Consider the following 15822-nt stretch of genomic DNA (forward strand, 5'->3'; position numbering starts at 1 on the left):
GCACCTTTTTGCCAAGAAATTCGCGAAGCGTTGTTCGACGGTCGAGGTTGTACACGAAGACGGCGAGGGGGACGACGACGACGACGACTACGGCAAAGACGACGACAAAGACGGGGTTTGACAGTGCAAATGACAGCGAAAAGGAAGAAAGAAAGTGGTAGAAGATAGACTGGCGCTTAGTTGGAGAAGAAAACATTTCAATCTTTGTTGCAATTTCGGCTGCATTGTGAAGGGGAACAACCTCCAAACAAGTGCGAACGAATGGTGGCTGTGATAGGAAGCTGGAAAAACGTTGGATACACGCCTCCATTGGAGAAAACACGAGTAGAAAATGTGCGATGTTTGCTCCGGGTTTCTGAATCTTCTCGTTTCATGTAAGTATGCCTTGACCACACACTGCACTTATGAGTTGCGTGTTGTGCGTTTGCACGTGTGTGTGTGTTGGTGGTTTTATGCATGCATGGCGGTGAAAAATGTGTCCATTACACACGGCGTACTTTTTTTCCGGCACCGATCTCAATAAATTCCCCTATGTGTTACCACGTTGTTATGTTTACAGATGAGTCGCGGCTTAATGGCAACAATGACACGGAACATCCTGTGTTCCCCCAAAAGCGCGAGGTGGAAACCGTGCTCAACTACATACAGACGTGGCCGAACCGACAGTGCATGTGTTGCTATAGGGATGTGAAAAACTTCGAACGATTCAATCTAGTAGTGCAGGCGATTGTCTATTTTACGGTGTATCAGCTGAAGAACATCCGTAAACTGCTGGCCCAAAATCAACTGCAAGCTTCAGCGGCCTCGAGTGCGACGGCGGGAATTCCATCGGAGCCGCCGGTGCCCACAAAAGACGCGATCACGGGCAGCGAGGGAAACGACAATGTAGCGAACAATGAACGAACGAAGCCAAGTGATGCTCCGGTGTCGAATCTAGAGCCGTCGGTAAACTCTGAGGATCGCATCAAAGATGGAAGCCACCGGGAGTCAGATAGCACCGCGGAGCAGACCGACGGGACACAGGAAAGCGATAAGCAGGTGGCCTCCTCTACCTCGAGCAATCAACGCACGGTGGACGAAGTGTGGACACTGGTGGACGTCGAAAAGTTGCTGATCCTGGTATCGAAAGTATTCCTGCTGAACTTCCCACTGTACGTGGCCTACAAGCACGGAGTGCATGCCCGCCTGGACGAAGTTTCAGCGCAGGAGGTGCAAACGCTGAGTATTTTCTGCGATCTGCACGACAGTGAAATTCCGGCGTTCTTGTTGCGCAACGTGTCCCTGTTTTGCAACTACGCCGGCTTCGACGTGATGATACAGTGCTTCGATCAGCCCGGTCTCCCGGTATCAACAGCGCACGCCATAACGGCCACCAGTTCCAACATCAAGCTGTGGATCAACTACCGTTCGATCGTCCAACTATTCATTCCGTTGCGCGTGAAAGTACTGCAGTACATGTGCCGCCTATCCGACCAGGATCTGCGTTCCCCGGCTACAAAGTCAATGGCCGACTTCATGTGGACCGCCATCAAGGACCCGCTCGATTCCCAGATCACCTTCGACACGGAGGGGCTGGCGCTTGCGTTCAAATACTTCACGTCGTCTACCTTGACGATGCGGCTTGCCGGCATGGCACAAATTAACGCGCACATCAACATGTTCAATGACATCTGCACCTCGGAGACGGTTTCCGAGGTTGAGGCCGTTGGGCTGAAGCTGGCCAACTGGTTGACCGAGAATCAGATCATCTCCCACCTGTTCGGTCCCAACCTGCACGTCGAGGTAATCAAACAGTCGCACATAGTGCTCAACTTTCTGGCAGTCGAAAATCAGATCACCGAAGAACATGTGAGTTTGATGTGGCAGGCCGCACAGCTGAAGCACTGCTCCAAGACGATCTACGACATTTTGCCCTCGCTCGTGAAAAATCTCGCCCCCAAACCGGCGGGCCATCTCTACGCGCTGCTCTGTCGGCTCGATCCGAAAGAGCACACCGAGCAGAGCATCTACATTGCGTCGGCACTGACGAAACTTATTTGGATGCGAGACTGTTCGCGACAAACGCTGATCGATATGAGCAAGTCCGTTGGTGCTGGTTTCGGCTCAGAGATCATTGCGAACCGTGGCGACTACAACGAGCTCCCTTCGAGCTCGGAGAACAGTGTCAGTGTCGATGGAAGTAATAGTGACGAGGAACATCCCGAGGAAGATAGTTCGGATGTCGAGGTACCACCGCATGCTTCAGTCACTGGCCACAAACCTACGGCGCTACTGGGACCGCCGGACACGCGTGAAGGCGAGTCAGACACGGGAGCGCCACCCTGCAAGCAGGCCCGTCATAAGAACTGCTGCGACGAAACCGATGGTGAGCAATGCGCAGTCTTACAATCTAAGAGGGTTGCTTGGAGTCCTTCTGGACCCCAAATAATTGTTTCATTCCATTCCTATACTGTGTCTTTACAGATGGCCTGAAGGTGGAACCTGACATTTATGATGTTCATCAGCGAATGAAGGAAAAAATGTAATTATTTCTTGCGAATGGGCTGGTGACTCGCGAACCGTGGCGTCTCGAATGCTGCTAATTTCACACTTTCGTTCACAGGCGAATCCCTTTAATGACACGATCGATGGCCGCGTTCAACGAGGACGCCACAAGCAGTGACGAGTGCATTGATGTAGACGAAACCTTTCTGCTTCGCAAAAAGCTGCGCAAAAAGCGGCGAAAGATCAGCGGTCTCACACGCAAAGAGCTTCAAGAGTTGCAGGAAAGTGTGTCCGATGTGGAGGACAGCGATCTGCTGGCCGCCATGCTGCCCGATAGCGATTGTAGCGATAACAACATGCAAACGTCCGTACTGCGCCACATTCAGCATCAGCAGCAGCAAAATAGTGGCCTGGGAGTGGTTGCACATGGAGCACTGTGTGCAGGACCTCTAGGGATTCCCGGTAATAGTGGCAGTGGCAGCGGCGGCCCCGGTGCCGGTCCCAGTGCCGGTTCCCTATCCGAGCGGGAGGCAATGTTGGTTGGCCGAGCAATGAGCAACAGTGTGGTAGGAAGACGCGAGCCGGGCACCGACGAGGTGACCAGTTTCATGGGTGCGATAGGCGAGGGGCATTTGATCAATTTTCTCAACGAGGCTGACAACGATGGTAGCTGCTCGTCGCCGTTGAGCAACAAATCGGAGAAAAATATGGCCGATTTCGATGATGAGGAGTCACCGTGCGACGAAGAGCTGGCACAGCTGGCGGCGCGCGCCGAATCGTTGCACGCGTCATTTCCGATACCACGGCCACGGTCGATTGGTGCCGTGTCGGGTCCTCCATTACGATCGTCCGCATCGGCATCGGGGTTAGGCTTGGTGAAGCACGCTCACTCTTCGCACTCACCAGGTGGTTTAACGAGAAGTGTGCCCATAAACGGTGGCAAAGGGCCAAAGGGACCCTCGACCAAGACGAAGGACATCTTGCAGGCTACGGCAGCGCTCGCTGCTTCAGCCGCAAGCGTCGGCGGAGGAGTCACAGTGGGCATGGGAGCCACGGTGGGTGTGGGCTTGGGAGCCACCGTGGGCGCCCCTTATCGATTTCCGGACGTTTGCCACCCGGGGAACACTCTTTTGTGGGATCTACTTCAAGATGATAAAATTGTAAGTTGGACCCATTTGCTCGTAGCCCGTGTCCCGTGTACTTTGCTTGTAACTAATGTCTTTTTTGTTATTTTGCTGTGATCCAGGGTCAACTGGGCGAATCGATTGCACTGGAAGCGGAGAAGGTGCTCGGCACGTTGCTCTGCTTTCACACAGACAAAAACATTCGCACGCGGTTCATCGAAGGGTGTTTACAAAATTTGGCGGAAAACCGCAGCGTGCTCACGAGCCTGAAGCTGTTACCGAAGTTGTTTGCGTCGTTTCAACAGTTTCGCGATGTTACGACACACCAGGTGGTGCTGTGGTCGGAAAGGCAGCATCGGATGATGTACCATTTCTTCAACAATCTGAAGTACTACACCTCAATCGTGCGTGGCACCGCGGCCGAAGGCTCCTTTCCGGTTGGTGCGAACGCGCCACTCTACTCGCACGTGGCACAGATCCAGGTCCGCTTGCAGTTTCTCTCGTCGGTGTTCAGCGACGTTGGTTCGCCGCGCAACTTCCGCCTAACGCTGAACCAGGTAGACAGCCTGTGGGCCTGTTTGGCGAATGATTTGGAGTGCAGCGATTGTCTGTTCGCGTGGCTGCAGGCGCAGGTGAAAGGAGGCGATACGCACGCCCTGGGCCTCAACGCTGTGCAGCATTTGTACTTGAAGCGTCTGGCGGAGCTGAAGCCGGAGGGCATCTCCATGATAGCGCTGGGGCTGTTCCAGCAACTGTTTACGCTCGGTCGTGAGGAGTTGTTCGGGCAGCCGGTGGAAGGCGCAAATCGCGAAAGTGACACCATTGGGATGGAGCACCTCTGGAAGATTGCGCTGCGGGCGACCAACACAGACGTGTCGCTAGCGGCCATTCAGTACATCAACACGTACTACATGGAGAAGCAGCTCAAGTTTGAACATCAGTTCGTGGCGCAATGCATGACCCACCTTTCGCAAGCGGTAGAAGAACTGAACCAGCATTCCGACGGTGGGGCCACGACAGAGTACGCGCTCATGTGCGTGCAGCGTGCGCTGATGCTACTCAACACCCATCTGGAGACATTTCGCCGGCGCTACGCGTTCCATCTTCGGCGTTGGGCGCTGGAGGGCAAAGAGATAGGTGCTCCGAGTGCCCTTCGCACAGAAGGTCCGGGACCTCCGATACGGATAATACTGCAGCCGGCCGGAGTGCCCGATAAGTCTGTTCTCCATCTGCACGCCAGCGATCTCGTCGCCGATCTCAAGGCAGAAATTGCCAAATGGTGGGAAACGCCTCCGGAAGACAAGGAGTCCGTTGGTGTATCAGGCGAGGGTATCGGCAACATCCCTGTCCCCAACTGTACCCCAACCGAAGCTAAGACGACGCCCGGTGGCAACACCGCTCCGGTACTGGGCTTGCTGCTGAACGATGGGCCACTACGCATTATAACACAGGGCCAGGAAATAACGTCCGAGTATGATGAACGCAGTCTGGCCGATGTCGGCTTCAAGGACAATCAGATGGTGTACGTGTCACTCGGCGGACGGAGCGGACGTCGCCGGGAGCAAACGGAGCATCCATCAATGCTTCCACCGCCACCGAAAGACTGCCTGCCGACGTTGCTGCTCCTGAAGCCTCCGTACTTTGAGCAGCTGTTCCGATTGATGCAGACGTTGGGCGACATGAAGATAAGCTCAACTGGCGACCGCTGCCAACCGAACACCAAGGCACAGCTGCTTTCGCGCCGGGTATGGGACATTCTGGCCATGCTACCTACGTGTCCGTCGTTTTTGGGCACACTGAAAAATCTTTCCTTCGAGTGTGCTGATCAACAGCAGCGGCACCGGCAACACGCAGAGGAGCCGCCCACGGAAAATGGCCACCGTCCGAAGATCACGCCACAGCTGATATGCTACACGTTGGAAGAAATACTCGATCCACGTAATTTGCAAAAGTTTATGTACGCACTGCACATCGTCGAAAGCTTGTGCAAGTCCAAGTTTGTTGGCGCCTGCTGTGGCGGTGGCTTAGCCGCCCCTGTGAAGCCCGTTCCGTTCGGCGGACCCAGTGGACTCGGTTGCAGTAGTCCTAGTACGAGCGCAAAAACACTGTCGGTCAAAAATCAACTGAAGCTCAAGATATCGACCGCAAAATCAATGAAGATGGCAGCAACTCAATCAACCGGTGCACGATCGCTCGATCCGGCTTCATCCGGAGTGGAGCGGAGTGACATGAAGCGTATCGCCGAAGGTCCCACCGATGCGGAGTCAACGAAACAGCAAATCGCCACCGAGTACGATCGTCTTGACGAATCGTTCAAAACACCGCAGCAGGAAGCTCGGATAGGCGACGTTCAACAGCCGCCAGTTTCGGAAGGGGAAACCAACGTGCACGACTCGGAACCATCGCCTGCAGCGGTGGCTGGGCCGGCGCCAGCTGCCGGAGACAACAAAAGGGCCGACGCGCCCGGCCCAACCGAGGCAATCGAATGGAGTGGCGAGTTTATAAAGTGCGGTGGCCTCGCCCATCTCTATCGCATCTTCTTATCCGGTGTGTTACAAAAACGGGCCGATGGTTCGGACGGTGACGAGCTGAACGAGTGGCGCCACGATTGTTTGGCCTGGCTGCTGCGGGTGCTCTGTCTGCTCGGCGTGGAAGACCTGCGGGGAGAGAGCGAAGGGGTCAAAGTTCCCTCGCTCAATCGGGCAACTCTGGCGCTGCTAGAGGTGCGACCAACGCTCGAGCGAATCGCTTCGATACTGAACGAGGAATCTTTGCCGCTCAATCCGAACCTCTACAAAACGGGTCTGTTCGGGCGACCGCAGGTCATACACTACGCAATGAACCTGCTCGTCTGCTATGCGCACTCTTGCCCGGAGGTGCACCGCACACTGTGGACCATAGACGCCAACTCGCACTGGTTGCAGCGTCTCATACTCGACGACCCAGAACCGGCGGTACGGCGGGAGGCCTGCGCGGCGCTCTATCGCCTGTGTTTGGGCAACTCGCAAACGTACTTCGAACTGATGGCACCGCTGCTGTCGAAGTTAGTGGCGCTTCTGCCGGTGGCAGAAAACATGAAGCCACAGAGCCTGCTGGGCGGTGGCCCGTCGACCGTTGCCGGTATCTACGCCGCGCTGCTTTCATCCGGAGATGAGGGCAAGGAACCGTACGGTCCAGCTTGTAGGGACTACTTTTGGCTGCTGTGTCGCCTGGTCGAATCGCTGTCGCCGCAGCCATTGAAGGCAGGCATTATGGCCGATGGTGGTGGCATGCAGCAGATGAACGCGATCGGGTTGGACGCGATGTGCCAGCAGGTGGCCCGTAGTGTTCTGCATCGGGATCATCTGGAAAGTCGGCACGGCAGCCCGGACGATGGGCTTTTCGGGCTACTCAACCTGATGGCCAACTTGCTGAAGTTTGACCCACCGTTCAAGTTCAGTCTCGCCGGCCAGGACTTTATGGTCAGCGTGTTCAGTTGCCTGTTCGAGCTACCGTCGCCGGAGGACCGCGAGAAACCCAAGTGCAAAAGCCACAATGCCCGGGCGGCCGCTTACGATTTGTTGGTCGAAATGTGTCACAACGCACCGAAAAACTACCTGCTGCTCCACGGCAAGCTGATGCAGCAGCACCGAGCGGGCCCTCATTCGCCCTACCCGTGGGACTACTGGCCCCAGGACGAGGGGCGCTCCGAGTGCGGTTACGTAGGACTCACGAACCTAGGGGCGACTTGCTACATGGCCTCCTGCATTCAGCATCTCTTCATGACCCCACAAACCCGGGACGCCATTTTGGCCATCGCGACCGATGCCCCGCAAAAGCATAAGGCCACCCTGTACGAGCTGCAACGCATGTTCGCGTACCTGATGGAGTCGGAACGGAAGGCGTACTGTCCGCGCTCGTTCTGTCGTGTCTACCAGATGGACCATCAGCCGCTGAACACGGGCGAACAGAAGGATATGGCCGAATTTTTCATCGATCTCGTCTCGAAGCTCGAGGAAATGACGCCGGAGTTGAAAAACCTCGTCAAGCGCATCTTTTGCGGTGTCATCAGCAATAATGTTGTGTCCTTAGTGAGTTTTGTTTGTTTAGGAGCGAAAGCGAAACCCAGCCCGACGCCCGGAGCGCGAACTGCGCCGGTCGCCTGCTGCTGCTTCGCACCTCCTATTGCCATTTTCGTGTATTTCATTGTTCTTTTGCCCCGCGTGTGTTTTTCGTTCGCAGGATTGTGGCCACGTGAGCAGAACGTTGGAGGAGTTCTACACCGTCCGGTGCCAGGTGGCGGATATGCGCAATCTGCACGAATCGCTCGACGAGGTGACGGTAAAGGACACGCTCGAGGGCGACAACATGTATACGTGCTCACAGTGCGGCAAGAAGGTACGGGCGGAGAAGCGCGCCTGCTTCAAGAAGCTGCCGCAAATCCTCTGCTTCAACACGATGCGCTACACCTTCAACATGGTCACGATGCTGAAGGAGAAGGTGAACACACACTTCTCCTTTCCGATGCGGCTGGACATGTCGGGGTACGTGGAGAAAACGCTCATGCCACAGCACTACCAGGAGGAGAAGCGCAAGTCGCAGATGCGGCGCTCACACTCGCGCAACGTTAGCGAATCGTCGACGACGGAGGTAGCGATGGGCAGTAGCAGCAGTAGCAGCAGCAGCACGACGATGCCAGGAAACGATGATAGTAGCAGCAGCACCGGTAGTAGCAACGGCAACCCGACGGGCGGTGCAGGTGACAGAAAGCAGCCGCATGATGATGGCGATATGGCGAAGAGTGGAAGCTTGGCCGAGGAAGAGAGAAGCCCCGAAAAGACAGTGAACCTCAACGAAAACGGGTCCTCTAGTAACGATGGAAGCAACGATCTGCAGCGCCAACAGCAGACGATGGACGAGGAAGACTCGGAAGATTTCAACGAACACTACGAGTACGATCTGGTCGGGGTCACTGTGCACACCGGCAACGCCGACGGTGGCCACTACTACAGTTTCATCAAAGAGCGCAACGAGGACGGCGATCCGAACCACCAGGAGCGCTGGTTCCTGTTCAACGATGCCGAAGTGAAGCTGTTCGATCCGTCGCAAATTGCTGCCGAGTGTTTCGGTGGCGAAATGACGGTAAGTGTACAGTCTGTCGGGTCCCGAGTAACGTCCTAGTACGCAAAGTAACACACGGTTTGTGGTCCGTTATGTACTATTTTGCAGAGTAAAACGTATGATTCGGTGACGGAAAAGTATCTAGATTTTAGCTTCGAAAAAACAAACTCCGCGTACATGCTGTTCTACGAGTGGCGCTCGAACAAGGGTAAGAATGTGCAGCGCGATCAAGTGGATCAACAACTGCCTGCGGCCGAGAAACGATCCAACGCTCTCCACCCGGCACCTGTCGTCTTCGATAGTAGCGGGTCGCAACAGTCACGAACCGCCGCTACTTTGCCATCAGCGAAAAGCACTTCCATCGGCACATCCAACACAAGCAGCCCCACCATTACCGCTTTGTCTTCTACCACCAAGAGTTCCGCTACCGTTGCCCTCGCAGCTAGCAGGGGGGCGTCGGACGAGGTGATTAAGAAGCAGCGAGGTGCTGCGAAGCCGTCATCGGCTTCGCTGATGGATGTGCCATCGGTTGTTGCACCATGCGGTTCGGCACAAAGTGTTGCTAAAGAAGAAGGTCCATCGACATCGACATCAACATCAACGTCATCGTCGTCGTCGTCGTCGAGCGCTTCGGTAACAATGGCACCCAATTTGGCCGATGAGAAAGTGCTCCAAGACACGGCGAAGCTGACTTCCAGCTCAGCGACAACCTTGCCGTCGGTGTCGCGGCCAGAAGCATTAAAGCCCGAAACGAGTAGCGTACGTGAACAAGAGACTGAACAAAATCAACAACCTAGTGAACTAGCTAAGCAAAAACATACTAATCTAAGTAAATGTGATATAGATAATAAGAACGCTACTAGCACTGCTAGGAAACCTCCATCACACCCGTCATCGTTAGCCACGGTGACCGTAAGTCCCGTCCCGTCGATAGCATCGATCGCGAGCACCGCCTCACTTTCGCCGGCCTCGACCGCTTCGACCGCGTCGGCTGCCTCGAGCTGCGCTGCTCCGTCTATCGCTGCACTACACCCGCTGGTCGTTCCCGCGATATCGCCGGCATCGTCATCGACGCCCGCGTGTATGGGTGCACTCGGGACGGTGCCGGTCATGGGCTTCCCGGGCGCAGCATCATCGCCTGCAGCCGCCATGCTTCACGGTGAGCCGGCACCTTCCAGCTACTCGTCGATATCGTCGCTATCAGCACTGACGGCCACCGTGGGTGGAAACATTGGTCTACCGATGGCTGCCGTCGTTGGACAAACGGCAGGGCCCGCGTCACTGCACACTTCACCCCACGTGGTTGTACTGCAGTCATCGTCACCAGGCTGCTCGAGTGGCACGGCCGTCAGCGGTAGTAGTAATAGCGGGAGCGGAGGTTCGCTCGTTGTCAATCGAATCAGTACGACTAATAAACGGCTCCGGCGCAGACCACTTTCGAAGGAGCTCGAAGAATGGATATGGCAGGACAATCGCCACTTTCTGCAGGACCGCAACATATTCGAACACACCTACTTCAAGTGAGTTCATCACCGTTGTTTGTAGTCGAAAAATGTACTTAACGTTCTTTTTTTGTTCCAGCTTCATGTGGCAAGTGTGTGGCCACATACCTCAAAGTTTGCTCGCACTCCCCGACATAACGTGCATCGCTGCGCAACTGTCTGTGTCGTTTTTCATCGAAACGTTCATTCACGCAAAAGAAAAGGTAGGCCGGCCATGGCGGTTCGTGCGTGGCGTTCCTGTGTCGCTCATTGTTTTCTGTTTCTTCTGTCCACCGCACAGCCAACGATGGTGCTGTGGGTCGAGCTGCTCACGAAGCAATTCAACGCGAGTCAGGAAGCGTGCGAATGGTTTCTCAGCCACATGTCCGCTGAGCCGTGGTGGCCAGTTCAAGTGCTGATACAGTGTCCAAACCAAATGGTGCGTCAAATGTTTCAGCGGCTCGTGATCCATGTCATTCAGCGTTTGCGGTAAGTAGCGGTGAAGCGCTTAGAACTATAAACACCGACCATGACGCACTCTGCTTGCTCTCCGTTAGGCAAACCCACTGCACTCTCTATCTGAAGGCGGAAACGGATGTAGATGGCAACGAAATCATTGGCAGTGTGTCGTGCGTTACACGCTTCATCAAATCGCTCATCATGCTGATGGAGCACGGCGCCAAGGCGCACTCCAGGCATCTGTCGGAGTTTTTCGGGCTGTTATACGAGTTCTCTCGGATGGGCGAAGAGGAGGCGGTCTTTCTGCTACGCATTAACGTCATACGCAGTGTGGCCGATTTTTATCTCGGTCACAAGGGGCAGGAATGTGTGAGTATTTGTTGCGGACGAATACAGTCCCGTCATTAAATAGACTGTCAGGTCAGGTCTTTCGAAAAAGTATAATTCCATCAAACAAATGGCAGCAGGCAGCATGAAATCGTCCGTAGGGCAGCAAGTTGTTTCATTTGTTTGTAAATTCCCATAAACTGGGACAACCATGTTAGCCGTAGTAACCATAGCAACCATAGTATTTGAGCAGTGCGAATGACGTTTAACGTTTCAACATACGTTTCAGATCGACGCCAGTTCGGATAACGAGGAAAACTCTTCTGATGAAACGCTAGCCGTGGATAAGTCGAGACCGGCGTCGTTGGACAAGATGATCGCGCTCGTCGCCTCGCTCGTAGAGCGTTCACGTGGTCCTGACCTACGCTTGCACCTTTCCGCTCGTGACTACAACGCCATTGCCGGTGGCAAAGGGTTCCCGTTTCTCTACCAGCAGATCAAGGACAACATTAACCCGCACCAAACCCGCCATCTAATTCACGCACTGTGCCGCTGTGACGAACGGTTGGCCAGTCAGATCATAGCAATGCTGTTTACCGCCGTTACCAAGCACACTGAACTGTGCGGACCATTTTTCAAGCTGCTAACACTGCTGACGGAATCGTCTGGCGGTCCATCCGGCTTGCCGTGCTTCTCGCAGCTCGTGCTGCAGCGCGTCTGGGATGCGGCCGAATACTGCCCCCAGTCGGCGCTCGACTGGTTGGCCGTGCAGGCGCCGCGCAATAAAATCGCTCACACCTGGATTCTGCAGTCTGCGGAGAGCTGGGTGGAAACGTTTCTGCTCGCGCACGGCAACGCACGGGTGCGCAATGCTGCTGCCCACCTGCTGGTGTCCCTAGTGCCTTCGCAAAGCTTCCGCAACAATTACCGTGCCACGTCGCACCACAAGCTCTCGATACACGTGTTCCAGCATCGGGAGATCTCCTGCGAAGCGCAGATTATACTTCACACTATTCTCAACCTGCTGCTGCTGTTGCTGCGTGCGGCCCGCAACTACACGGACATTAGCGTCCACGGAACGACCAAGCTGACCGCATATTTCAATCTGTTGACCTACTGCTTGGTGTCAAAAACAGAGAAGCTTATGGTAATTGCGTTAGCTGGCCCCCTTTCCAATGTCGTTAGAGGAAGTTGCCGAGATATTTATGCCCTGTTTGTTGTTTGCTTTCAGGTGGGACCACATCTACGGGTGCTCTGGGAACTGTTTCACCCGCGGCTTTCTGAGCCTGCGGTACCCGCCCATCACAACAAGCAAGCTTTGCTAGCGTTCTGGTACCAAGCAACGCAGGACTGCCCAGAAAATGCCAGCCTCGTCGCGAACTGTCCAGACATTACGAGGAACATCGCATTTAATTACATTCTGTAAGATTGCGTTTTTGTGGTAAATTCGAGCTATACATACTATTTAGTGTAACCGTATGAAAATTAGGCGATACAAAATGCTAGTTGGCCATTGCTGCAACTGTAGCAATCGCCATTCCGGGTTCAAAGCTACCCGAAAGGGGCGAGGACATCGAAGAGCTAAGCCCGGCTGAATTCTTATCAGTGTTTTCCCTCTCGCACTTCTTTCAGAGCGGACCATGACGATACGGAAATAGTAACGTACAATCGGGCGATGCTGCCGGTTTACTATGGTCTGCTACGGATGTGCTGCCAGCAAAGTCGCCTGTTGACCCGTCAACTGGCCGCTCACCAAAACTTGCAGTGGGCGTTCAAGAACATTACGCCCCACCCGACGCAGTATCCATTGGCGGTGGATGAGCTGTTCCGGCTGATGAACCTCTTCGCTCAGCGGCAACCGGACGCAACCGAAGCCGAGCAGCGCGAAGTAACAATGTTTCGCCGGACCACGCTGACCGCCTACCTAAGCGGACTGGATGCGCGCGTTTCATGGGGAACGCTTATAGCGGCCCTACGGATGCTGGTCGACAACGACGAAGATCGGATGTACGTCGTGCTGAACGGTGGCATCACGCTTTGCTTCGACGCACTGCACACGCTGCACTCGATGTACCACGAGGCTACGGCTTGTCACGTGTTTGGCGATCTCCAGGAGCTGCTGACGGAGGTGATCCTGTTGGTGAGCACACTGCGAATCAATTGCCGCGAGCAGAAGAAACGAATGCCACCCACCCTGCTGAAGGGGTTGCCGGATGCGATCCGTCGGTTGGCAACTCTCCTGAATACGTTCAATCCACCGGAAATGCGTAATCTCGCGTTGGAGGTGCTGAAGGAGCTGGTCAAGTGTGCTCCGGCGGACATTGTCACTACGGTTTTGGTTCCGCTGCTAACCAACTGTCACGCTCCGCATGTGCACCATCTGGTGCAGCAGACAGCAAACAACACCGCGGGAGCAGCGGCCCATGTCGCCGCGTCCGTTGGCCCGTTGGGGTCGTACTTCCCGCGTCGGGGTGTCAAAGCGGCATGGCCACCGGTTTCGAAGAATACACCCCGTCCGCCGCGGCCAATGGTGCAGATGAACATTCCACAGTCACAGATCTGCGAAAAGGTGAGCTGCGCAGTCCCGTCGGGCTACTCTTTGACCGTTGGGTTTACCAACTTCTGCTCAATTTGCGGTTCGCTGCGTTTGCCATTTCAGGGATTGGATAAAGATTTCGATCTGGCGTTGGAATTGTTCTACCGTCCCTATCATGAGTTTCTTGACATTCTGTTCCGGGTGGCGGTAACGACGAACTACTTTAGCGAACCGTTCGTCCATTTATCGCTGCTGGCCGGCATCGAGGCGGTCGTGTTACACTTTAACATTTTCCCCAAGTTTTGGGTTGGCATCTACAACAATAAAACTACGCACAGGTTAGTGTTTCGGTGCCCGTACCTGCTCCCATCGCCCGTTTGTTGTCACGCCTTCCAATTGCAGATACTCGGAAATGCTGATCAAAAATCCACTGCTCATCGACTACATCGACAATGTGCTGAGGGACGAACGATTGTCGCTAAACGATCCGATTATAGCGAACCTCATCGAGATCTACTATCCGAAGGTACGGGCCCCCCACAGATTTGCGCTTTTTTCGATACTTTTTTCTACAGTTTAGTACTTTATTCCGTATGCGATGCAGATAAAGTCACGGCTCGTAGTACCCCGGCTGCTAGAGTCCATCTGTCAGCTGCTGCCGGATAAGGGCAACCTGGAGGACATTTGTGGAGACTTGCAAGCCATCCGTATCATCGGCCAGCGCACCGGAATTCCGAACAGTGTGAAAGGCCCGCTGCAACACTCATTGAACACGGTGCTGGCAAAGTTCAAGGACGAAATTTACAGTGATGGTGAGCATTACGACGTGTTTCGGGGCTATTTGGTCATTTTCTAAATTCCTGTTTGTTGTGCCGTTGGATGTAGAGGAAACGCCTCCCAAAAAACGAAAAGTCACCGTGCCACACATCACGATCCACCCGGTTGTACGGTCGGAAGGTGACAGCGAGTGTGGGGTCCCTTCATCAGCATCACAGTCTGCCGGCATGACGTCAACGGCACTCGGTGCGAAACCTTCACGATTGAAGGAACCGATTTTACCGTCGATTGAAATCACCGTGCAGTGCAACAAGCAGCTGCAACAAAGTTCCGCAAGTGACGAGATTAGTGGCCCGAGCACGATCAAACCTTCAACCGGGGCGATCGGTGACCCAATCGGTGAGGCACCGTCGTCGACCACCAGCGTCGCGTCAACCAAGGGCGTCGTAGTGAGCCCGACGGAGGGAGGCAAAAAGTGCGAACACGACATGACACCGCCGACCCCGGTGCAAAGTAAAGAGCAGTCCGGATCGGACAATAGTGATAGCAAACTGGTGCCACCAATTGAACAGCAAGGAGAAGCGTCGGTGCCGAGCGCCAAGGAGACACTCGTTACCGATGTAGCCGTTGGCCCTCTGGTTCCCTCTGGTGCCGCTGCGGACCAGCAGCAGAAGCAGCAAAAACAGCAGCAACATTATTTGCGAAACTTGGTGAAAGACATCGAAAGTCATATCGAACTCATTTTCGAGTGCTTGGATGATGAGGACGAACACAATGCTGTCGGGCGGGAAGCTGAAAAGACGTGCAACCAGCGGGGCGACGATGACAGGGAAAGCTCAGTCGCCTGCTTGGATCAACCGCTTTTGGCAAAAATCAAAACTGCTTCATCTCCTGCCATCCTCGATCAGCAACCCATGTCCAGCGAAAAGGTTGTTTCACCGGCCGAGAGCAGCGGGGTCCGCGAGCAATCCGGAACCGTCGGTCAAAGTTGGCTCTCAACCAGCAACGAAGACCAACAGTGCGGAAGTCCGAAAAAGATGAAAAAACTACCTTCGACAAACGAGCCAGTTGCTAAGAAGAACGAAGCAGAAAAAGGCGACGCTGATGGCGGCGGTGGCAGTGCTGTCGAGGAACCATCAGCAGCAGACGGCGGCGATTGTCGTGCGGTGTATGCGTTGCATGAGCAGCAACCGCAGACTGAAGCAACCGCTGCTATCGAAGGAAACCCCTAGAGTGACGAAAAACAAAGCCAGGTTCTTTGATACTGATGTTATCATCCCTAGATAACATCATTAGGCGTTGGGTTTTTGGTAACGGGAGTCGCTTTTGCGGATAGGCAACACAGATTTGTTTCAAAAACGAATTATTCATACAGACACAGTAGTATAGGCAGGCGACATTTTAACCCATTTTCTTCTTTCTCCCGTCTAATAATATGCTTTTCCGTCGTGACGGCCAACGAAATAATTTCTCTACCACCGTGATTAATTTCTATTATCGTCATTATTAATATTATTATCATTACCATCATCTT

The 15822-nt window shown here is 54.4% G+C and overlaps 1 protein-coding gene across 1 annotated transcript; it reads left to right on the plus strand.

The window, feature by feature from the left end:
- The first annotated feature begins 331 nt into the window (after positions 1–331).
- LOC131207436 (ubiquitin carboxyl-terminal hydrolase puf) lies at positions 332–15809 on the plus strand. The gene is made up of 18 exons (XM_058200047.1): positions 332–374; positions 560–2365; positions 2464–2521; positions 2603–3644; positions 3731–7678; positions 7830–8729; positions 8817–9252; positions 9442–10228; positions 10290–10413; positions 10491–10678; positions 10747–11017; positions 11265–12122; positions 12207–12397; positions 12608–13544; positions 13635–13849; positions 13914–14037; positions 14116–14323; positions 14397–15809. Exons 1-18 carry the CDS (start codon positions 332–334, stop codon positions 15518–15520), a joined length of 13260 nt encoding a protein of 4419 aa, XP_058056030.1. The 3' UTR covers positions 15521–15809.
- The last annotated feature ends 13 nt before the right edge of the window (positions 15810–15822 follow it).

Source organism: Anopheles bellator, chromosome 2, assembly GCF_943735745.2.
Source record: "Anopheles bellator chromosome 2, idAnoBellAS_SP24_06.2, whole genome shotgun sequence".
Classification (NCBI taxonomy): Eukaryota; Metazoa; Arthropoda; class Insecta; order Diptera; family Culicidae; genus Anopheles; species Anopheles bellator.